Source organism: Sminthopsis crassicaudata, chromosome 3 (genome assembly GCF_048593235.1).
Source record: "Sminthopsis crassicaudata isolate SCR6 chromosome 3, ASM4859323v1, whole genome shotgun sequence".
In the NCBI taxonomy this organism is placed as follows: Eukaryota; Metazoa; Chordata; class Mammalia; order Dasyuromorphia; family Dasyuridae; genus Sminthopsis; species Sminthopsis crassicaudata.
Window position 1 is genome coordinate 530,385,094 of NC_133619.1, and position 26,427 is coordinate 530,411,520.

Genomic DNA, 26,427 nt, shown 5'->3' on the forward strand with positions numbered 1-26,427 from the left:
CTTAGGAAGGTTCAGAGATCTAAAAGAAAGGGAAAGAAAGGTTTTTTTTTTTCCCAAAAATCTTCCCTTCCTCCCTTTCTTTTCTTTTGGATTTGGAGTCAGAATTAAATATACAGAAAACACTTCTATTTACCAAAAAATTGATACCAGCAATTTTTTCTCTGGTGGAAAAGAATTGGAATCAAGAGAGATGCCCATTGACTGAGGAATGAATAAACATTGGTACATAAATGTAATTGAATATTACTATGCTATAAGAAATTACAAATGTGATAAATACAGGGAAGCATAGAAAAGTCTATATGAAATTATATAGAAGAAAATAAGCAAACCCAAGAAAACAACAATATATAAAGTGACTACAATGATGTAAACAAAAGAGCAGTCACAAAAATAATCAAGAAGGAATATTATAAAATTATAAATAACAAGCATAGCCTAAAAGAAGGTATGTGAGAAGACATCCTTTTAGGAGGTGGGAAGTTGATAAGTGTGGTTTATTGAACATATTTTCAGATGCTTTTGATGTATTGATTGGTTATACTAATTTGTTCCTGTTATTTTTCTTTTTATTTTGTGTTTAAAATGTTATCTGGAATTGGACTCTGGAAGGGGGAGAGGAGGGATATTGGAGATAATTAAGAAAGATGCAAAAAATATCAATAATATAAAAAGCAATTAATTCATCAATTGTAATTAAGCAATTTATCAGTGCCAGACACTATGCAAGGTGCTGAAGATAAAAGAAAAAGGAGAGAGAGAGAACATAGTTCATGTCTTTAGGAAACCTATCTGTTATTGGAAGACCTTATATTTTCATCTATTCAGTACAATGTTTTGTTCTCAACTCTCCTTTCTATTCATGGTATGTTACTCAATTTCTCTGTGTCTCATTTGCAAAATGAAGAGGTTGGATTAGTTCAAAGAATTAAGAATTTGAAGCCATATGAATCATAGGCCTATAGCTTAGAGACCATGGAGTACAACCCCTTCATTTTACAGATGGGAAAATGAGGAAAAGAGAAATAAAGTGATTTGCTCAGAGTCAAATAGCTACTTAATATCTGACTTAGTATTTGAATACAGATCCTCTGATTTAAAGTTCAGGGCTGTGCCTACCATATTGCATCTGAGAAGAGTTCTAGTATCCTTTCTACTTTTGTGACCTTCCTGGTGTTTAAGTGACTGTATCCCCTTCTGTGTAAATAACTAAAAAATTAGTGTAATACCTCCCTACAGAGGATAGCAATGGCCTGGAGCTTCTTAAATTTTTTGAATTTGAAATTTAAAAAATCCTCCAAATTCTACTAGTCTATTTTAGATATAGGCCATTCTTAGCTCCTTTAAGATGACATTAAAATAGTTGCCTGGAAAGTCAAACATGCAGGCAGAGAAAAAAGCGTTTGCAACTTATTTCTCAGTTAATATCTGTTATCTTTTTACTTTTAGGTTTGAAGTTTGAAGAAATGCAAGAAAGATTTGGGGAGGAATTCTTCAATATCTGTTTTGATGAAAATGAGAGGGTCCTTCGGGCTGTAGGCAGCACCTTGCAGGACTTCTTTAATGGTTTTGATGCTTTGCTGGAACATATTAGAACTTCATTTGGACGACAGGCCACTCTGGAATCTCCATCTTTCCTATGCAAAGAGCTTCCAGAAGGTTCTCTCATGCTCCATTACTTTCATCCTCACCACATTGTAGGGTTTGCAATGCCTGGAATGATAAAGGCTGCAGGAAAGAAGATCTACCGATTGGATTTGGAGGTGGAAAAAGTGACCAATGAGAAGCTGTGTTTGGAGGGCTCAAACCCAGGGAACTGCAGTTGTCTCACATTTGTCATTAAAGAATGTGAAAATTCAAACATCACAAAAAACCTTCCACCTGGAACATCCCAAACTCCTGCTGACCTCCGAATCAGCATCAATACATTCTGTAGAGCTTTCCCCTTCCACCTGATGTTTGATGCCAGCATGTTGGTTTTGCAGCTGGGGGAAGGACTGAGGAAACAGCTCCGATGTGACACTCACAAGACTCTGAAGTTTGAGGACTGCTTTGACATAGTTTCCCCAAAGATCAGTGCCTCCTTTGAAAGGGTCCTGCTGAGGCTGTCCACTCCATTTCTGATTCGGACTAAACCAGAGGCTTCTGGTTCTGAAAATAAAGATAAGGTAAGCAGAGGAGATTTAGAGGGGTTGTGAATATTGAGAGATAAATGTTTTAGCGAATTATATGATGGCTTGGAATTATTTAGGGAAAAATAACTCAAGTGCCATTCAGAAAATCATGGGTCCCTAGATGTATAGGAAAACATTTGGCCCTACTCCTAGCCAAATTGTATCATGTCTCCTTGATGCATTTATTTCAATTTGTGAAACAAGATGCTTAATAATGACAGGCATAATAGGAGTAGCAATCATAGTACTCATTTGGTTTTCTAATTTTCTAAATCTGTTGGAAGAAACTCATTGATTAAATTAGGCAAACCTCATGACACACCTATTGAAACCTTTGCAAAAATTACAAGGGATTTGGTTATGTTGTCTTTATTGATCACATCTTTCCCCCAATAAAATTGTTAAGTAAACTGCTGTTATCTTAGTATAGCAATCTTTCAAATTTAATATTCTAGTCAAACTTCATGTTGGAATTAGAGATGTATTCCTCTGTCAAAGTACTTTCTCCTAAGGCAATAAAATCATAATAAGTAAAATGCCTTTCAATGTCATTTGTTAGAGGAAAAATATTTTTCAGAATAGATAACACTAGTACTATAATAAACCATTAAATATAAATTCAAAGCAGCTAGAGATATTTCAACTTGAATCTTAGAAATTTACTGTTGAAAGTAATGTGATCCTACCTTCCATCTATTTTGCAAGTCCCTTTTATAAAGCTCTAAGTTGGTAATTTTCTAGACTTTGCTTAATCATTTATAATAAGAAGAAATCTCATTAGCTCATAAACTATTTCATTATCTTATTTCTCTTTCAGACAATTGTGAATTTTCTTTTTGGTATTGATACTTAGCCTTTTCTTCTCTAACTTCTATCCATTGGTCTTATTCTGCCTTTTGGAGAATCACTGGATAGATTTGATCTTTTTTTAAAGTATAATTCTTAAATTATTTGTATATAGCTATTATCTTTCAAGGGATTTATTTAAATAGCCATGATGTGGTAGAAAAAGCTTTGCTTTTCTAATCAGAGGACCTATAATAAAAATCTGCTTCTGCCTCTTATGTGACTTTAGGCAACAATTACTCAATATATTACTTAATCTCTCTGAGCCTCAGTTGCCTTATCTGTAAAATCAGCAATTTGGATTATTGACCTTATAGGACTTTTCTGGCTTTCTAGTAAATGATTACCAGAGCTATGTTCATTCCCAGCTAATAAAGGTGTGAAATAAATAATGAACTATTTTCTGATTGTTTTTTGTTCTAGACAGCTGTTGAATTTTATTAATAGGTATCTTAATTGGTAAGAGTTGGAGTGATTGTGTTCCATATATCATCACTATATAAATGATATTCTCTCTAGATTTGAGTATGTATTCCAAACTTAAGTGATTACTTTAATATGAATTTAAATTATTCTTAGCAGTGAAAATGAATCCTTTCTTTCCCTTTGCTAAAAAAAGCATTTGCTAATTACATAGTCACATGACAGTGAAACTGACTTTAGCTTTCATTTCTATGTGTCTGCATTCTCTGTGAGCCATTATTTTTATTTTACTGTACTTGTGATTTCATTGGTATAGGGAGTTCCTAACAGGAAATTCCTACCATCAAAGTAGATCAACACCTTTCTGTAACTTAAAATCTTAAGTAAATTACTTGGGGCACTGAGATGTGAAATGATTGGGTAGCACAGTCTTTGTTTAGCAGAATTAATACTGCCATATATTCCAGAGATTTTTAATCCTGAAGTCAGAAATCAAACTACCATGATACTTAATAGGAATATAATACACTATCCTTGTAAAAGAATACAATTTGTTAGACCAAATGCTAGTAGCATTATGACATTGCCAGATCATGGTAATAAGGATATTAAGTTTAAACAACAAAACAATCCTTTCTCAAAATCAGTTTGTAATCTCAAATTTATTTACAATGATGGACAAGTCAGGGGAAGTTTTCTGAGACTTAGTTGATTTTTGTCTTTCATTCTTAAAGAGGACCAAAATGACATCACTGTGTTAGAGTTGAGTTACAGTGAGTCTGAAATGCTCTGCCACAGGTTAGATACAAGCAGTTCATATGAACATTAGGAGTGACTTCTCTAACTGCCCATCTTTTATTTCTTTTGGACTAATTCAATTCAGCTTAGCATAATTTCTTCTCTAATGAAGCATAGCACCCTCTCTGATGGGGGCATGCAATGCTAGACGATCTTGTGCCTGTGTCTCCCATTTCATACAATCAATTCCAAGTTTGCAGATGACTGTCTGAAGCTCTAAAACATTAAGCAACTAGCCCATGATCAAGTATTTAGAAGGGGGCTAAGACTTTGGATTTGAAGCCAGTATATTTATTCAGTTTTTCAAATTCATCCTTCTGTCTACTAAATCAGGAGTTCTTAAATATTTTTGCGTGTCGTGTAGTCCTTTGGCAGTTGGCTGAAGTCTGTGGACCACTTAGAATAATGTTTTTCAATGCATAAAATAAAATACACAGCATCAAAAGGGAAACCTATTTATTTGAACTAGCACAATATTTTCAAAAACAAGTTCTGCTCTAGACAATGTTACCTCTCAATGTTCTTGTGGTCACAAATTAACTAGACTTGTGGAGTACCTACTCTATTTAGGACTTAGAATTTTTCTTGCCAATTTGAGGAAATACCAAAGAAAAAGTTTGCTTGCCTTTGAGAAATTTATAATCTAACAGAGGGTCCATGATTATGGGTCAAATCCAATCTACCATCTATTTTTGTATGGTATATGAACTAGGAATGATTTTTACATTTTAAATAAATAATTTTTATTTTATTTTAACTGTTTAAAATATTTTAAATAAAATATATTCTTTAAAAATATATCATTCTTAGTTTGTTGTACACACACACACACACACACACAAACAATAATTGGTAGCATTCAACTAATAGCATGAGTGTTCTTTAAGAGAAGCCTTTTACCTTGCTTACTATGTTTTTATTTTCCCTGTTTCCTTTTCTAGTAAATTTTAAATCTCCATTTGCAACTTAAATCTATCAGTGACACACATTTTAATTTGGCTATTGGGGCAGAGAAAGAAATAGCTGCTGTTGTAGGACAACAGGAGAGATTGGGCTGGAAGTGGCCAATTTCTGTTGGGTCCTGAAAGATGTCAGGTATCAACAGGGGTGAGGGATTCTCTTTTGCTGCTTCTAAGAATTCTTGTATCCTTTAAACAAGTATTTATTAAATACTTACTGTTTAACTACTAATATGCTAAGCTATGAAGCACCATTCTTTGTCTAAACAAAGACAAAATAGCCCCTCACTCAGAGAGTTCACATTCTAATAGGGAAGACTGCCCAGAGTAGCTGAATCGCTGAATGCATGAAGTGGATAAGATATAAGAAATCTAGAAGTATAGGAATGGGCCAGGTTATATTGTTTTAACATTTTGGTTTACCTCAACACCCTATTATAACTTTGTTTCCTTTCTATTTATTCTCCTTCAATTGAACAAAGATCAAATTTCATCCAGAGCCAGAAATAAAGATTAACTGAGCTAAGGAATGTATATTAATTAGTGCTGTGGTGTTCAGTATGTTAACATTTAGGCATTAGCCTAAGAGCTTGAATGCTTATCACATAAACTTTTTTCATGGCCTTGCCCATATAAGGTGTTTAAGAAATATTCTGAATTGAATTGAAGGGCAGCTAATGAGAAAAGCTTTTGTATTTTCTGATTTGTGATTTCTCATGTAGAGTTACTTAATTTCTAAGGGTCATTACTAGTTTGTAGGGAATATATCTTGATTTATAGGGGAAGATTATGGATATTATAGGAGTGATAATTTCTTATTTTTGTGATGTTTAGGTCCTACTTTCCAACTATGTGGGGCATATCCATATTATGTATAAATGATAACTTAACACTCACATATCACTTTCTGCATAAAGCCTTATTTGAACTGCTCTCCTCTTACTATCTGCCTCACTGTTAGTCTCCTTCACTTCCTTTTGTATTTATCTATATATGTTTGTATTACATATATATATATATACATATATATGTATGTATATATATGAAACATTTATGTATGTATAAATAAATACATATTTACATAAGGAAAGAGAGAGAAGAGAGAAAGAGGGAAGGAGTGGAGAGAGAAGAGGGAGAGAGAGGGAGAGGGGAAGGGAAAGGGACAAGAGAAAGAGGAGGAAGGGAAGAGGAGAGAAAATAGAGAGAAAAAGAGAGAGGAGGGAAGGAGAGGGAGGAAAAAGAAAAGAAGGAGGGATAAAGTGAAAGGAAAAGGGAAGAGGAGAAGTGAGGGGAGAGGGATAAGGAGAAAGGAGGGGAGAAAGATGAGGGGGAGAGAGGGAGAGGGAACAAGCACACTGATAAGTAATATAATGGATAGAATACAAGCTTGGGATAAGGAAGACTTGTATTCAAGTTCAGCCTCAGACACATATTAGCTGTGTGACCTTGCACATATCATTTAACCACTATTTGCCTCATTGTATTAATCTATAAAATGGAGATAGTAATAGATTTGTCTCCAAGAGTTGTAGCAACAAATGAAATAATAATTACAAAGTGGTTAGTATATGACATACACTTACTGTATGAATGTTAGCTATTATCAGTAAAATATATATACACACATATATGTCTGTCTATTTAAATTTGTCATTATATGTTTTTTCTTTTCATATTATTTCCTTGAGGATAGAGACTATTTCTTTTCTTTGTATTTCGAGTACCAAATACATGCTGATCCTTGATAGTCATGAAATGCATGTTTGTTGATTAATTTATTGGTATCTGGGTTTGTTGACTATTTCCCTACTTGTTCCCTCTTATCCAGAGGAATTTCAAATCCATCCTGTAAAATTCAGAAAACAATTAGTCTATGATTTTTATTTAAAATTAGGTAGTATATAGATGTCACCAATTTTATCCTTTATCATATATTTTTGAGGAATTCTGAGTGATTCACAAGTGATTTTGTATCATTATATAGTACTTGATTTAACACTAAATGATCCTCTTCTGCATTTTCAAATTGTCAAAACTTTTGGAGACTCCATTAAAATATATATATATATATATATATATATATATATATATATATATATATATATATATATATATATATATATATATATATATATTCTGTGCCTTACTAATAACTTTTGTGTTTGCTTATTAAAACTTTATGTTGTTCCTGTGATATCTAAAATGAATTGGTCTGGCTGAATTAACAACAGTCAGAAGTTGTGATGAATTTTGAGAAACAGTAGATGATATGGATGTTTCTTCTTCCTCCTTTCATTCTTAATCTTGCTAATGGCAATGCTTCAGAGAACTTTAATAAAGCAGTGAAATCAGTTCAGCATTTTAAAGATATCCTTCCTAAAAGCAATATTGTTGTCAATCATCTCCTCTTCTGTTCTCAGTGATAAAGCTTGTGGAAAAGCATAACAAGAGTGAAAGAAAAAGAAAAACTTATAATTCCAAGCAAAATCCCTATCTTTTGTTCCATTAATTGAAAACTGTATAAGTTGGTGGAAAGTAATTTTGAAGGTACAAAGTGGTATTGACCTTTGATTTTCTTTGGTTGAGTTCTCTTTTTGGTGATGCTTTCCCAGCAGCTGAATTCTCCTAACTGCATTCCCTTTAATACCTGTTAGCAATTTCTCTAGTTAACAGTGTTTATAAAGACAAAGACAAACATTTAAAACAAAGAAAGGTAAACAAACTTTCTCTCTGCTCAGAGAGAAAGACTTAAGCCTTTCATGACAGACCCAAAGGAAAGAAAGTCTATACAGAATCCCCCTGCTGGGATCTGTTATCTGGGGAATTTCAATGATACTACATCTGTCTCAACACTCCTCATGACATCCGGCCCACACAGCCTCACTCTGGAGTGCTGACCACATTCTGACTTTTTGTGCTTTTGCTCGTTCAAGTCTATGAAGTCTCTTATAGTCTCCTCTCTACAAGCTTTGTGCACCATTTATACATATTAAAAAACAAACAAACAAACAAACAAACAAACAAAAACCCCAAAAACAAACAAAAAAAAACTCCTTCTCTTTGAGTCTTATTTCTTAGACGATGAAACTGAGTTTTTAAGGTTGGAGGGAGGGAAAGACTGGCCTATTTCTTGCCTATGATCATCCCATTTTACCACTTTTCTAATTCACTTAAAATATTTTTTACACTTTATAAAGAGATCTCAAGAGGTTATTGAAATTTTATTTAGTATAATAATTTTTTTCTGAGAATATTAACTAAACCAATATCCTTGTACTTGTAAACAGAAATACTCAATTTAGAACTTTCAGCTAATTCTTGTGGAAATAGAGTAGGGTCAATTCTATTTGTTTTTTGGAGGATGAAACCAGAAAGTTTGTAGAAACTGCAGAGAGGCAGAAAGCAGTAACTTCTCAAAAATAACAACAGTATCAAAATGTAATGGTTTTCCTCAGGAGGTAGTGAGTTTCCTATCATTGGAAATCTAAAATCAGAGGTAGAATGATAATGTATTAGGGATTTTTGTGGCCTTACCTAAATCAGGAATACATACCACAAGACCCATGAGAACCATTCCACATCTGGAATTATCTCTGTATTATTATCTTGCCATATTAAAACAATTTAATGTTATTTTAATTTATTGTCTTTCTTTAGCACTATTTTCTAAGCTACTTTACTGTTGTTTGGGGAAAGTGGGAAAGCTTCGGATTTTATTGGTGTGTACTAATCCAGAAGAATTTTCCAATTTATCCTGTTTCTTTAGATCTAATATCAAATTTGCATGTGAGCACACTGGAGACACTTGTATTGGACTCATGTACAATATTATGTGAATTTGACTATTGCAATGCAGGATAATGAGAGCAATAGGGATGGCTTGTCAGATGAATTGACTTCAGAAGAAACTAGATACGATATACATAGAACCAGGCAAAAAACTCATGCACACATGTGTGCACACACACATACACACACACACACACACAGACATACACCCTTAATGGTGATGAATTATTATCAAATGATAACACTTTTAGAACTGGAAAGCTTATTTATTCCAACTCTTTCATTTAACAGTTTCATAAGATAAGACTCAGAAACATTAAGGTAGTAATAAGCAGAGCTCAGATTCATGTTTTTTTTCTGCATGTAATTAAGACAACTTTATTTCAGCACCTTTTCCCTTCCCTGATACTGAACTTATTGTAATCTGAATTTTGGGTCTTATTTCTTGCTAACTCCTTGTGAGAATTTATTGGTGTTCTTTCTTTTGATTCTACTTCTAATTTATATGCTGCCTCTTGCCTCTGGATTATTTTTTTTTCCAGATCCACAACTGATCTATTTGATTTCTGATTTTGTTCTTTTGGCTCCATGATCCTGACTTGACCTTAACTTGTACAAAAATTTCTGACTGCTCTCTTTCCCTCTTCTCTCTGGGGATATAAACAAACAAATAGAGAGAGTTTAATATAAATCATGGACCTCACTAACTCCCTGCTCTTAATCCTCCCCAACTCTAAACCTGCACTTTTTTCTCTATATAAAATAGTATACCCACAATTCTTATACCCATAAGGTTTATAAATACCCACTCTGGTGCCATGGGAGCAAATTGCATAGAGGGATTCTTTCAAAATGGGGGATCTATTCACTGCATAATATATATGAAACAGAACATGTCATAGTTATTTGATTTCTATTAAAAAAAACAACAATAAACACAAAAGACTTACAGGATTATATTTAACAAACATAATAGGTATCAGTAATTTAACTTCTAATTATTACAGTCTTCATGGAAACTGATATTTAAATCTAATCAAAACATAAAGAAGTTTGAAGGAGTACAATACAATATATTCTCTGCACTGTCTAAGTAAGTGACTTGTAGTAAAACTCTTCTGCTAAAATAGCCAGATTTGGGCTAATTATCTCTTTCATCAAAGTTTTCTCCAAGGGCACTAGAATGATTGCCAACAATTAATCTTCTACCATCATTCAATTTCAACTCACTAGGATCTAAGACCTCATAATCTCTTGAACTGACAAGGTCAATTTTAAGCCTCAACTTGTCTAACTCATGGATATTCACTAAGATTAGGGGAAAAAAACAAAGACAAACCTGGGAGCTTTAGAATGGGCATTTGGAAGCTTTAGGGTCAGTTTTTAACCATATTTGACTCAGTAATATGAGGCTTATACTTTGAGGTGATGAAAAGTCTTTTTGTTGGTTCCAAAGCCAGGAGAGCTAATGGCCTAAGAGAGATATAAAAGTGAACAACTATCACCACTTTTATCCTTCTCTTTCTTTATGGCTGAGAATTACATGAAAAGTGAATGTTTAACACTGATTCCAGAATGGAGAGTGGGCAAGGGAAATCTTAATACAGCTTTCCCTAACACTAACCCAGGCCTTCATGCAACTATAAGTAGAGGGCATCTAAAGTCCTTATTCTGCTTAATCAAGCTGCCGGGTTTGTCAACTAAAAGTAAAAGTGAATTCCAATCTGGGTGACATTTCAATTTTTTGTGTTTTATCTTTAATTAGGTATTATATCCTTATTCTCTTCATTCAAAAGAGAACCAGAATTAAAATTTCACTGATAGGTGGCTGCATTTTAGTTAAACCTCCCTTCTTCCCTCCAAGGCTAAGAATACCTGTTTTATTGAGTAATAGCTTTTCATCTGATAAGAGAAAGACTGTTCTGAAAACTAAGGAAGCTGGTTAGGCTATGTATCATACTAGAAATATAATTGATTCAGTGTTAAAAGATCATAGATTTAGAGTTGTAAGGCATCAATCAAGTTCAGCTTTCTCACTTGACCTGTATGGGAATTCAGTGTAACCCCAGCATTCTATCTATCAGTAGGGCTTCTTCAGTTTTTTTCTTCTTACAAGCCCTTTTACCCAAGAAATTTTTATGTGACCCTGGGTATATAGGTATATAAAATAGGTATGAAAACCACCACATTTACCAATAATAAATCATAACTTTGAGATTCTCAATTCAGTTATGAGACCCGTTATTGAGTCATGAACCACATTTTAAGAAGCTGGGCACTACAGGACACAGATCTACAGGTCTAATTTTACATATTATTTTGCTTCTGTTAAACAGGGGCTTTTTGACAATGGAGTTGAATCAGAAGCCCTGTATTCTATTGTCAACTCTATTACTAACCATATGGAGATGTTTTGTTTCATTCGTGAATTAGTTTCTTAATTTATTCATCTATAAAAACTATAGCTACAAAATTGCATGTAAATAATTTACTTTAAAAACATTAACAAAACTAATTTTTAGATGAAAATAACATGCTCTGAAGGGTTAGAGATCAGTTATAATTTCTTTGATATAGGGATCTCTTACTAAGGAACTTACCCAATAAAATGGTTCTTTCTCTGAAATTTATAGTCTTATAGAGTTACCTAGGAAAAAAATATCAACCTTGCAGCCCTCAGACACTTTCAACTGTGGGAATAAGATTTAAATGGAATTGAAAAATATTTAACAAGATAAATAAAAATGCAATAGAACACAGGTGGTATTTGAATGTGGTTTTTAAGTTAATATGTGTCCATAGAGTTCATTATCTATAGTTTGGTGTCCTCAGTTTCCATTTGAGTTTGATAGCACTTTCCTAGAGGACTAAAGTTTAAGTGATTTATCTCTACTATATTACCTAGCCAGTATTTTCACTGAGGCTAATTGTCTATTCACGACCTGTCTCAAATAACTAGCTCTGAAAGTTCACCTATAAACATATAGCTTATTTCTTCCAGCCATTTTAAATCAAATATTCATTTTTATATGATTGTCTGTTCTGGGTTACTCCATCTTACAAGTGGCATTGTTATACTTCATTTGGCAATGGAGCGGGGAATATTGAACAGTCTAGGAATCTGATTATTAAATATTTTAGCATTATCTTAATTATTATGTATTAATTTGAAAAAAAAAGTTAACTTAGAATATTTGTTGTTTTCCAGGGACACATATAAAGTGAATTTCCTCTGAAAGAAATTAAATCTTTGAATAGTTAAAGCATTTTGACATTCAATTGTGAATTTCACATTCTTATTGAATATCTCTGGGGCTTTGAACAGTTATTTCTCATTCTAATAGAGCTATCTCTCTTCAATGCTGATGCATCATTCATTATGAATCTCTTTATATATTATTTAATTTATTTTAATTTGTAGAATTTCTCTTAGTTTTCCTTTGTTTCATTTTGAACCAACTACTAAATAGATGAATAACATGTTTTGGCATATCTGCCATCCAATCCACCATTGTCATTTCTACTTTAGTTATTTTGTTTGATTTTCTGCAATTTTATTCTCTTAGGGGAAATTTTTGTGGAAAATTTAAATGTTCAAATTTCAATGGATTGAAGAACATTTCTGTGTTTAATGTTTAAAACCTTGCTGACAGAGTCTAGGCCATCATACTCTTCTATTTCATTATAGTCTTTAAACAATTAGTAGTTTAGGCAGGGATGGCATTGTTTTGAATCAGTAAATGTTATTTATTATAGATATACCCATCATTTGCTAATCAGAATCAGAAGCTTTTAGAAATGTAGAGGCATTCATGAACTTAGAGTAGGCAGTTTGTACATCAAAACTACATGAGCCTAGCAGATGGCAGAAATAGTCTGGGCAGTTTGAACTGGACATGACTTTTCAGACTAGGGGACCAACATACTATGTGGCTCTTCACTGTGAAGATGATGACTCAACTCTAGGGTACAGTCATTTGGAGAATGTTATGGAAAAGATTATTGATATGTCAATATTTCTATAGCAACACCACATGATGTATCACCACCCATGGAGACTTACCAATGGTTACCTTAGCAACCTTCACCCTAGACATATCAAAAGAAGACTCCAAACCCTGACTGTTGCTATGGCAACCCCTCAGTTATCCATGTGTTGAGAAGAATTGGTTCAGGTGACCATGGCAACTACTTCCTGTCTTTTAAAAGTATATGCAATAAGGAAAAGGAATACCAAAGTCATGGCCAAGCCACTTTTTGTTTTTCCCTTATATAATACCCTCTTCCTCATCCTCTTTACCCCCTCTCCCATGTCCTTCAAGGACAATACTATGTGCTATAATTAGGTACTAGAACCAAGATATCATGGTTACATTCTTTTTTCTCTTTGAAACATAAACTTCAGGATGCTGTAGAAACTATTTGATAATAATTTGACCCAAGTACAAATACGGAAACATTCTCCCTTCTCCTTCTGTTAAGTGGTTTTAATGATTTTATCTAATTTCTATATACTCATTGAAGCAAGTAACTTCATGCTGACAGTAGTTTAGACATATTCTTGTCTAAACACACAGGGAGCATTGATGGTGAATAATGAATATTCATAAATATAAGAAAATAATATTCTTTAGCAATAGAAGTTAGGTGAAGTCACCTGGGCTTGGTAATTTACTAATTACAAAAAACCTTCATATTGAGAACCACTTTTGATGTCTGTCTTAGTAGGAGTTTCCCCTTTAAATTTTTATATCCATGTTTCCTTTTCATTCATTCCCCAGAGCCACAAATGTCTTTGTAATATTTGATTTAAATTTAAAAATAATTTTAAATCTCATATTTTCACTTCTCATTTTACTCTCACAAATAATTATAAACTCTTTTTACTTCAAATGTTGACTGTAAAAATTAGTTTTTAATTTTCTTTTTCCATCAGTGTATAAAACTTAGTGCTTTTTCTTAATAATATTTTTAAGACCTTAGAAAACTGGGTTTCTTATATGTAAGCATTGATCAACTATATTCCTAAATAATGTGGGCAGGATGTTTTTGGAGGGGGTTTTTGAATATTGTTACTAGAAGAGGGAAGATAAGAGGAATATTAGCTGTCTTCATTTAGAAGAAATATTTGACTTATTCTTTATATCTCTAGAAATTAGATATTACAGGAAAGTACTTCTTGACTCAGCATGAAAGGAAAAAAATTCTAATTAAAGTTAAGGAAAATAGAATGGGCAGTCTTGTGAAAGAAAAAAAGTCGCCTATCATTTGAATTGTTTGTACAAAAGATAGATGAATTCCTATCATCAAAGATATTGAGAAAATTTGTACATTAAAATAGTCTGAAACTAATTGTTCTTTGAAAACCCTTCCAATTTTAAGACCTTATAAATTAATAATAATGAAAACAATAATTTAATTCAAATATACAAATAATTATTAAACACTAAGAAGAATCATGCTAATTCTGGGAATGTAAAGACAAAAAAAGATTTACATTCAAAGAACTTGTATTCATTCACTCCAGCAACTTGTATAGAGATAAAATAACAAAAACTAACCTTTACTGTAACGTGTGAAAAGTGTATGACATGAATTATCTATTTTGCTTCTCACAACAGCTGTAAGTGTTATTGCCATTTAAGCTGAAGGACATTCAAACAATACAAAAAGGTTTTTTTTTCCCCCCTGTCTCACAATTGAATAAAGTTTTCTTACAAAGCAGAGGTAGGATTATACCCATAATTGAATAGAAAGGGAACTAAACTAGCTCCATAATTGAGTCACAAGATGGAACCAGGGTGATTCACTCAGTTCTTACAATTACTTAATTTGTTGTCTTAGAGTTCCAGTTTCAACTAATCATGAGCATGAACAAAGATGAACTTTTTTGTTTGGACTTCCAATATACAATTCTATAGTAGATAAATGGAAACTTTTACTACTATCTCTAGACTTAGATACTTTGGAGCCCTGAAATCTAGGCACTGGCCTTAAAAAGTTAGTTTCTTTTTTTAGCTCTGTAACATGCTCTCCTGGCAGTTACAATTACTAGTTTGTCCTAGACCCAACAGAGTATCTTTGACCACTGACCTTTGCAGTGTGAACTCTACCCGACTCGCCTCCTCTGAGGCCTTCAAAAGTCTCTGGCCACAATCTCTTGAATCTATAGCTTAATAACTGGTAGCGCACTCAAGAATAGCCACATGTAATCTTAAAAGCCTTTATTATACCCACTCACATAATGCCCTGACTTGTTGGTTCCCAAGTAAACACCTGGTCAGAAGACCCACGTGTTCACTACCAAACTCCTTACCTCTTTTGGCTATCCATCTTGGCTTGGCCACCCAGGCTAGGAAGCCAGAGTGAAGAGTGCCAGGTTAAAGAGAACGACTGCTGCCTGCAGTGGGCTTATAAAGGGCCTGTGAGGTCACACACAGCCAATCAGCGAGAGAGTCACCCATTACGAAGCTATCTCATCATGGCCAAGATCCCACCTACAAGGCAGTCCTAATATCCACAGAAATTACTTCTGGGCCTCGATCTCCTGATGCACTGTGTTCGCCCATTTAAAGGGCCCTTACATAGCTCTATGCTTTTATCCCAGAATTTAATTTCTCCAAAATAAAAATTTGATTTTATTTCATGTCTAGGCCTCTGTTAGATATTCTGCTACACACTCATTGTAAGACATGGGTTTTGAATACGGGGAAGTCTTTATTTTATTCTTAAAGAAAATGTCTAAGACACAAAAGCTTCTTGAGATTATCTTTGAGGCAACACTTTGTCATTCAGATGAGTCTTTCTTTCGCACAGTTTTGTACAATACAATCTCCCCAAAACTTTTAGTATACCACCTTATAGTTTTAGCTTCCCCCAGAATGTAAACATACTTTGAGAATGTTTGATTTCCTTCTAAGAATCTATTTGAGTGTTTTATGTGTTTGCATTTCTTCAGGAGCTCTAATTAAGCCTTTGTGATGATAAAAGAGATAGAGATGGAGTCAGAGGGACAGAAAATAAGAGAGAGGGAGAGAGAGAGAGGGAAAGAGAGAGAGAGAGAGAGAGAGAGAGAGAGAGAGAGAGAGAGAGAGAGAGAGAGAGAGAGAAATACTGAGAGAGAGAGGAGTGATAGAAAGAGACAGAGAAGAAAAGAGAAGAGAAAGGAAAAGAGAGAGTGAGAGTATGAAAGATAGAAGGGAGGACAGAAAGACAGAGACAGAGACAGAGGGACAGAGAGAAAAGAGCTACCTAATCAGTGTAATACCAGTGAACATGCTCATATTCTATTGGCCTCTATAAATTATTATATCTATTGGAGAATCTCTTTTATTGACCAATGACATCCTGTTCATTTCCTTTATACTTGAAAGTGTTATTGTATACTGGATTAAAAAAATCTTTAGAAAGTAGACACATACTTTTTTGGTAAGTTATTGTCACATTTCCCCAAAAGAATCCATGTATGGTTGAATCCATATAATCCTCATATATTTCTAAATACTTCTGTTATTTTTGGTAGTAAATATTGACTCAAGGGAATTTTATCCTGACTTCTCATTTTCACCAATAATAATTACAGGCTTCTTATCCCCTAACATTTTTCTTGGTTTCATTCACCATTCTTTCACCACTCAGAAAGAAAGGGTAACCTAAGTTCATGAATTATATCCTTTCTTATTTAGTAGGAACTGAAATAAAAATATAAAAAGTGCATGGCTATTCTCAGACTTCATGTTGCTTTTTTTAAAAGCTAATCTATTGTTAAATTTGACCTCTCTTTTATTTCATTGTGTGCATTCATTGTTTGGGTTGATTTTTTTAGGCTTGACATATTTTGATTTAGTAATAATGTTATTTTTTTCATTTTGCTATTTCTGATCTCTTTTCTAAAACTTTAGAAAAGACTTTTGCTTTTTTATTTTAAAACATTGAAAATGAATTTAATCCCCAAAATACATTCTTAGCAAAAAAAAAAATTATTGAAAGGTATAATTATCTGCACTGATTTAAATGTAAACAAATGCTTCTTTTTTCATATCTGAGCTTATAAACTCAGGGATATTTTGTAATTTTCAATAATTTTAGTTATGGTGTTTTAAAACTAGGCAAACTATTGTTCATTCATTAAATGAGATGAATCCATTGGTCTCAGTAGTTTTCTCAGAAGTATAGGTTATCATCTTATCACTTCAGCATGATTCAAATTCATTTTCTTCTATTAATCCTCCATAGAAGAACTAGGTTCACATAAGTTGCTGGTGGTTTTCTTAATAAAGTACAGTGAAAAAAATTGGCAACCCATGAAATGATTTTATATCCCACTTCAGTTTATTAATTGGAACATTGCAAATCCTCTTCTCCTCCTCTGACAATCCCATACCCTACACCCAAGAATTCTTAGCTTCAGATAGTTTAATTTGACACTTACTAGCCCTTTGGCACATCAGCCACCCATTAGACTTGAAGTTGATTTCAAATTTTGGTCTCATATACTAAAGGGGAAAAAGTTGGTGAAGCATGAGGGAACAAGAAAACCTACCCACTACTTATTCTATAAATATTCCTAGAGTCTTCCCCATAAATAAAAAGGGAAAATTTGCTGAAAGAAAATGGATTCCCTCCATTTGGTTCAAATCCATTCATTCTTTTTTTTTTAATTTAATTTTTATTTTATTTTATAATTATAACTTTTTTTTTGACAGTACATATGCATGGGTAATTTTTACAACATTATCCCTTGCACTTACTTCTATTCAGATTTTTTCCCTTCCTCCCCCAACCCCCTCCCCCAGATGGCAGGCAGTCTTATACATGTTAAATATATTACAATATATTCTAGATACAATATATGTGTGTAGAACCAAATTTCTTGTTGCACAGGAAGAATTGGATTCAGAAGGTAAAAATAACAGTTTACACTCATTTCTCAGTGTTCCTTTTCTGGATGTAGCTGATTCTGTCCATCATTAATCAATTGGAATTGGATTAGCTCTTCTCTATGTTGAAGATATCCACTTCCATCAGAATACATCCTCATACAGTATCATTGTTGAAGTGTATAATGATCTTCTGGTTCTGCTCGTTTCACTCAGCATCAGTTCATGTAAGTCTCTCCAAGCCTCTCTGTATTTCTCCTGTTGGTCATTTCTTACAGAACAATAATATTCCATAACATTCATATACCATAATTTACCCAACCATTCTCCAATTGATGGACATCCATTCATCTTCCAGCTTCTAGCCACTATGAAAAGGGCTGCCACAAACATTTTGGCACATACAGGTCCCTTTCCCTTCTTTAGTATTTCCTTAGGATATAAGCCCAGTAGTAGTATGGCTGGGTCAAAGGGTATGCACAGTTTGATAACTTTTTGGGCATAATTCCAGATTGCTCTCCAGAATGGTTGGATTCTTTCACAACTCCACCAACAATGCATCACTGTCCCAGTTTTCCCACAGTCCCACCAACATTCATCATTATTTGTTCCTGTCATCTTAGCCAATCTGACAGGTGTGTAATGATATCTCAGAGTTGTCTCAATTTGCATTTCTCTGATCAATAGTGATTTGGAACACTCTTTCATATGAGTGGAAATAGTTTTAATTTCATCTTCTGAAAATTGTCTGTTCATATCCTTTGACCATTTATCAATTGGAGAATGGCTTGCAAATCCATTCATTCTGAAACTATAAAATTGATATCTGATCCAACCCCATATTCTTGCTCCTTTATTTCATAGCTAAAAGCTTTAAATCCTACTTAATTAAATAAGATTATTAAATACCTACTATTTCCTAAGCCCTGTGCAGTAGCCTAAAGGAAATACTTCTTGTACTTCAAAGATGTTTATGATTTTCTTGGCAGTGAACATGACAATCTTCCCCTCCTCTGAACCTTAGTAGACTGACTGTTTTCTTGAATTACTGTGCTCAAAAATATCAATCCTTGTTAATGAATATAAATGATAAATTCTGGTAATGAATTTTTCTCAGCTTACTTTTGTGGGTCATCAGATAGAAACATTCCATCTATTTTCAGGTCTATACTCAAAAGACATTCCAGCTGAATAAAACCTAACAAAATTTGTGTTCTATTGGTGTATCCTTTGGGAATTTAGGGTCATTTACATGCCACAGTGAGGAATATGAATAGGACTGCAGTAGAGAAGGTAAGAAAGATATTAATATAAATCAGAAATTAACCTTTCCTTCCCAGACCTTCTATTTCAAATGATAGCCAACTTTATATAGCTCTATCAAGATCACAAAGAACTGCACATTTATTATCTTACTTGATCCTCAAGATAATCCTATGAGATTTGGACTATTACTGTCCCACTTTACAGATGAAGAAACTCAAGTCCAGAGCACTTAATTGTTTTGTCTATAGTCATATATCAAGTAAAAATGTAGGTGATAGAGTTTGAGTTCAGGGCTCTCTGACTCCATCTTCAGCATGTTATCTGCTAGTCCTCAAACAGTTAGCTAGTCCTCAAACAGAAAAGTTAATACTTCAATATAAAAATTTAGGATTATAATGTGGAATATGAATATCTAAGGGAAATACAAAGTTCTCTGAAAATTTCATAAATAGTAATAAAATTGAGAAGACTAGGAAAGAGCTTATGAAGGAAGCAGTAAAAGCTCATCTCATGAAGGAGGAGGTTTGTTTACATTTATAAGATTCATTTCCAACAATTTACATTTGTAAAATTCAGACATTTCCCCGCCCCAATTTCTGAGAAAAAATGTTCTTTGGAGATATTTCCTATATTCAGAGGACCGTTTTGTAATGTTTATTTTTTTTTTAATATTTATATTTTATAATTTACACTTATCAGTATATAGTCTGAACTTATCAAAATCTCAAAAGATTTCCAGGCATATGTTGCAGAAAAAAATAATTTTCCCATTTGACTGAGGGTATTCTAAGATCCTGTCAATTTTTCACAATGTATTTTTCTAGACCAGAGATTCTTAACCTTTTGTATGTCTTTGGACATCTCAATTTTCAACTATAGCTTAGTGCAAATAGAGGCATAATTTTTTCCCCATCTAAGTTTATGGATCCTCTGAAATCTATCCATGGACACCAAGTTCATAAATTCTACTTTGAAGCTTCTTAAATTTGTGATCTAGCATTTAAAATCATGATGTAGCATGTAAAAAGCTTCCTGTAGATTTGTGAGCAAGTCTTTTCATTTGTTTTGAAGACTGATAAAGACTTAAAAAGTTTCTTTTCCTTTTCTTTTCAAAATAGGATTAAAATTAATTTTGCTTTCTTAATTCCATTTACTCTGAAAAATTTCTCCAAGGCTGAGAAAGTTGCCATGGGTTTACTCCTTTATTTCCCCTCTGACATATCCCCTCTTGTAAGACAACATATTTATCTGATACCTGCAATGTAATATCTAGTCAGCATAATTTCAGCAGCAACTATCTTTACTATCTTCTCACTTTGCCAATTCTGAGATAACCTGCACAGATAATGTGAACCATCCATTTGTGGAATAGAGAGTGGGTATTGTGTAACCAATATCCAACTAATTGGCATGTTTCTTGTTCATCTTTTTTCTTTAGTAGAGTCAACCTATGATCAAGTAACATATCCTATTTTGGATTTCTTTTCCTTCACAGGATAGTCCTACATTCCTACAGTCTTCCTCCTCCTCCTCCTCCTCCTCCATCATCATCATCATCATCATCATCATCATCATCATCATCATCATCATCATCATCATCATCATCTTCTTCTTCTTCTTCTTCTTCTTCTTCTTCTTCTTCTTCTTCTTCTTCTTCTTCTTCTTCTTCTTCTTCTTCTTCTTCTTCTTCTTCTTCTTCTTCTTCTTCTTCTTCTTCTTCTTCTTCTTCTTCTTCTTCTTCTTCTTCTTCTTCTTCTTCTTCTTCGTTGGCAATTGGGGTTAAGTGACTTGCCCAGAGTCATACTTCCAGGATATGTTAAGTGTTTGAGCACAGATTTGAACTCAGGTCCTCCTGACTTTAGGACTGGGGATCTATTCACCCCAACTAGCTGCCCCTCTTTATTCTTTACAATTTTGGAAACTTTCTTCACTACAAATAGCCACCCAATTGCCAAGTCTTGTCAATTTTACCTTCATAACATCTTTGATATCTGTCCTTTTCTTTCTACTCACATAAGCACCAAATTAGTTCAGGCCTTCATTAACTCTCAAATGAACTGTCATAAGAGACTTCTAATTGATTCTCTTTATTCTATCTACTTCTGGCTCCCATTCTCTACAAACTGGCAAACTATTTTTTTTATATATAGTACCATGTCATATGTATACTCAAGAACCTTTATTGGCTGTTTATTGCCCCTTGGATTTTACATATAGATAATAGATAAAATCTTGATATAATTATATATGCTTATATTAAAGTCCAAATATAAGTATATATGTATCTCTATATATAGACTCTGTTTATTCCACAAATATATATATATATATATGTATATATACATATACACACACACACACACACACACACACACACACACACACACATATATATATATATATACACACACATATGTTCATTAGTGGCATTTAAACTTTTTTGCAATCTAACCTCTGCGTATCTTTTCTGATTTATTTTACATTATTTTTCTAAATGATTTCTCAGTTTTAGTCTAAAGGAACTGTTTACTATTTCCCAAACTTGGCAGTTCATCTGTTCTATACACTTGTGCCCCAAACTTTGCCTTAGCACAATTTGACTCCACATATTTCACTTCTTGGAATCCTTAATTTCCTTTAAATTTCAGCTCAGGTGTAATTTCTTATGCAAACTTGCTCATGATTTCCTTAAAATCTTTCTCCTTCCTAAAATTAGCTCATATCTATGGAATACTGTAAGCTCCTTGGGGATAGGAACTGCTTCCCCCACTTTGTTTTTTTATCCTAGTGTTTAAGGATTTATTTTGCTTATTTAATTTAATTGAACTCATGAAACTGGCTTGTTCATTTTTGGATTTGTTGATATTGAACAACTGTTGCCTCAAATATCTCTCTTACTTTATTTTTCCTCAGATTTTTTCCAAGTTTTTAACTTTACTGTCCCATAATACATGAAATCATATTTGAAAAGTAAACTAATAACATAGCTTAATATTACCACACCTCTTAAGGAATATTTTCCTATATTATTTTGCACTTTCTATGTTTTCCATCTTATTTTTTTTACTTTGTTGTATTTTTAAGATTTTTGCCCTGCCTATTTTCAAAGTGACTTGAGCTGCTTTATTTGTTACTTGTATCACAAAACAATATTCCTATTGCATTTTAAACTTTTCAAAGGTGATTCAAGGCTTAATTTTCTATTCCTCTTCTCTCTCTTATGAAGGCTTACTAGTGCTGGACAACCAGGAGGTGTTTGTAAATTAATTGAATTAAAAGAGTTGGTGATTTTAAAATGAATCAGAGGGTTTTTATCCTGAAACAGTATTAAGAGAATATATAGGGGGCTGAAAGAATGTGGATGTTATAATGACTAACTATTGATAAAACTTAAAGGTAAAATTTGAGTTTATAACTGTCTGTAAAGAAGAAAGAGCCTCGTTTAGAGGAAAGAGCAGGGATTTCAATCTGATTCTAGGACTATATACTACTTTGGATATATAACCTTTTAGGAAAATCACTGAATTTACCTTGCTTCAGTTTCCTCTTCTGTAAAATGGGAATAATATACCTATTCTACTTGCTATATATAATTGTGGTGAGAACATAAATATGATAATAGATTTGAGTTTTTAAAAACAAAAACACTATAGAATAATTAGCTTAACTACTAGTTGTAGATTAAAAAGTGCACTGGGTTTGGAATTAGAGATCTTGGTTTTTTGAATCCCAACTCAGCTCTTTGTGACCTAGGACAATCACTTAGTCTTTCTGGATTTTATTCCTTATCTCTAAAATGGACAAAAAGGAGTACATGGCCTCTGAGATCCCATACCACTCTATAAAATCCTATAGACCAAATTAAGCAAAGCCATACCCCCATTTTCCATGGTCATAATTTGGTCACTTGAATTTATGTCTCTTCAATTTATAACTGTAAAAACAATTATAACTTAAAATGTAGCCCTTTTTATAGTTTACAAAACACTTTTCTCATAATAATCCTGTGAAGTAGGTATGTGTTATCATCCTCACTTTGTAGATGTCAAAACTGAGTTTCAGAGAGACAGAATAGCTGCCCTGCAACATGAATTAGAAAATCTTAGATCTAAAGCTCAATTCTTCTGATTGTAGGCATAAGTATCCTTTACAAAAAAACTACAAATAAAGCCATAAGCAATTGATCCAATTTCAGTTCCCATTTTCCCATAGTCATGATGGAAAATTTGAAACTAAGATATCTTTCTCTTGAGCCCTAATTTAGTAAATCTTCCATTAGATCAAACTGTCTTTAAAAGCAAATGATAACAAGGTAATCAGAAATAAAAAAGTTATAGGATCAGCCAACCAACTTTTCCAAAATGATTGTACTTGTTACGATTAGTATCTAGAGACCAATAATAATGAAGTTTGTTTGCAGCAAGGAGTTCTATATGTTATTGAGAGTTACTTAGGAGAGAATAATTTTTTAAAGCATTCAGCTATGTGATAAATGAAGACCAATACTCAAGGAAAAGATTTGTGGTGAAGATGATTGTAGATTTGTTTGACTTTCTCACAGGAAAGGGATGACAGTTTTCCAATTATGTTTTACTTTTTAAATTGTTCTAACGTTTCACACATCTTTTGAAGGCTCTTTGGATCATCTTGGGTCAGTTCTGTCTTTAGTCTCACATTTCTGGCATAGATTCCTGGGAATATAAGGAAAGAACATCTCAGAATGTTCCAGTTGGCTGGAAATATGGAAACATCTGAGAGGTTTGCTGGTCAAATCCAGCAGAAGCAGCAATCCTGCTGAAATCTGATTTTTCAGAGTCATCTCAGGATATGGGAAACTGAGTTCAGTGAACATGGAAATAATGATGAGAAACCCATAAACAAGTTTTAAAAATAGGTGACTTGCATGCCCTATCCCTGGCTTTTCCCATGGTGTCACATAATTTTAATAAATTGTGCATTGCCTATGGTGAAGCAGGCTGATGTAACATGGGACAGTGTAATCTGACACCTCTGATAACTTTCAAGCATATTGCATGTATACTTGATTTATTTGTTTTTAATAGGCAGACTATATCATTGTAACTTTAGGGAAAGAATTAAAAAATACAATAACTATCATTTATCAAAACTCTGACCTCAATACTATCAAATCTCATAAATTCTGGCAAATTGGAAAACGTTGTCATTATATCTAATTTATTGATGAGGAAACAGGCTAAGAAAGAAGTGAATTGTCTGTCTTAAGAGTTTCAGAGGTAAAATTTGAACTGTATCTGATAACAGTGTAGCACTTTGTTCATTATGTTGGGTAAAATAATCATGCTTCTGTGTTTAATATTAATAACATTATTATTATATTAATTAAATTATATTAGTATTTAATAGCACTCCCAAATGAATGATATCTCTTGGTCTGTAACTGTATGTGGCAAAAGCATCCAGTCACCTAGGGCAATTAAAAGGTACAAAATCTAGTCTAGATTGTTTGACATATAAAACAAAAGTTACTTAATTAAGTGCATTAAGAAATTTTTTAAAATTTTTTCCACTTTTTTTGTGGTAGTGGACAGTCCTAGTATTTTCTTAGACCAGCAGAATTCCCTTTACTACATTGTCCCCTACTCTTTTGCCTAGTGCTTTTTAATTTTCATGTCTGTAATTAATCTATATTATTGTTACCTTTGTTGAAGTCTTTCTCCCATGCTTCTTGAAGCATAAAGGTGACCTATTCTCAAAGGCTTTGCCAGTGGAGCATAGTACAGAAATAAATATAATGGCAATTACAATATGATCTTGCATTTGTATAATGCTTTATTGGCCTGAAAATAGTTTAAGTACATTATATCATCAGAACCTCACAGCAGCATTCTGAAGTAGGTGCTATTATATTCTTAGTTTTATCAATTTAGGAAAATCAAACCCATAGAAGTTGAATGACTCACCTAGGATCACATAGTCAATACATATTTGAGGTCATATTTGAGCCCAGATCTCCAAACACTGTCTCTTTTTAGCTTCCCTATGTTGTCTATGTTTTATTATATTTTTATTTATTTTGTTAAACATTTCCCTATTAGCAGAGACTAAGAAATTAAGCTACTGGCGGGCCTAGTTAATTTTGACATAAGACCATTTAATTATTCATAATCATATTATTTAATTATAACAATTGTTTAATGTTATATTAGAAAATATATTTTATATAACAAATCTATATTTATTATTTATATACAATTATATATAATATTTATATATATATTCATATATATTTATATAATACAGCTTATATTATATCATGTTATTTAATTAATAATTTGATTTGTAATTGATAATTTGAATTGTAAGATATCAGACATTCTAGTTTCCAGTTCAGCTTACCTTTATCAGAGTGTCTGTACTCTATGAGCAAAGCAGAATTTAAGTAACTCAGAAGAAAGGTGAGATGCAACTGAAGAATCTATCCTAAATGTTGATACAGAATATTTGTGTCTGATAATTATAGAACATTCTGAGCTTGTATTAATTTGATCAGACACAGCTGAACACATTGTAACTTGGCTGACATAATGATATCATTTTGGTCCTTTTTGAGAATGAAGCACAACAACCAACTGTTCTTCCAGTTTAGCACTGTTCCTTGAATGAAGAAGGCACTTACTAAATGCTTATAGAAATATTTACTAAGGCCCAAAGCTATTATGTATGCCTGGTAACCACATGCAGTGAAATCAGATGAGTAGTAATATCCATATGGAGATATATTGGGAGAATTCGGGAGGAGTCTTCAAAAGATGAGGAAGGTGAAAGAAGGACATTCAAGGTTTCAATAATTAGAGCAACAAATTTTATTCTAGAGTCCCTGAGATTGTGATAATATTGGGCCTTTGTGTCATTGCCAGAGATGATTTGAATGATTATAGCTCTTGTGAAAGCTATAAATTCTACTGAGAAAACCCAACAAAAAAAAAGCCCCCAAAGCACAAAACCCCTCAAGTTAATTTAATGTATTTCATTACCCAGAGCTTGTTGCTCATGATTTGGTATAAGGCTGCACTTTTTGTGTTTGCAAAATATAGTTCATTTGCTTATATACAAAGATAATTTTAATGGCATATTGGAAAATTAGATACTATCAGTACAGTTTGGTTTCTTTTGTGAAAATCTCAAATATAAAGCCCTTGGGATTTTCTAATTTTAATTTCTACTTGTAGTCAGCTCTTGCATATTCAGGACTGACAACCAAATCTGAGAATTGCCTGAATCTCCTACTTTTCTCCCCTCCATACTTAGCTT

At 33.0% G+C, this 26,427-nt stretch overlaps 1 protein-coding gene across 1 annotated transcript in view; it reads left to right on the forward strand.

Annotated features, from left to right (window-relative positions):
* The window catches only part of GUCY1A2 (guanylate cyclase 1 soluble subunit alpha 2), a 407,956-nt gene that overhangs the window by 117,019 nt on the left and 264,510 nt on the right, over positions 1 to 26,427 (forward strand). The window contains exon 4 of the mRNA XM_074304357.1: positions 1,450 to 2,168. Within this exon, the coding sequence (XP_074160458.1) occupies positions 1,450 to 2,168 (719 nt within the window). The remainder of the gene's footprint in view (positions 1 to 1,449; positions 2,169 to 26,427) is intronic.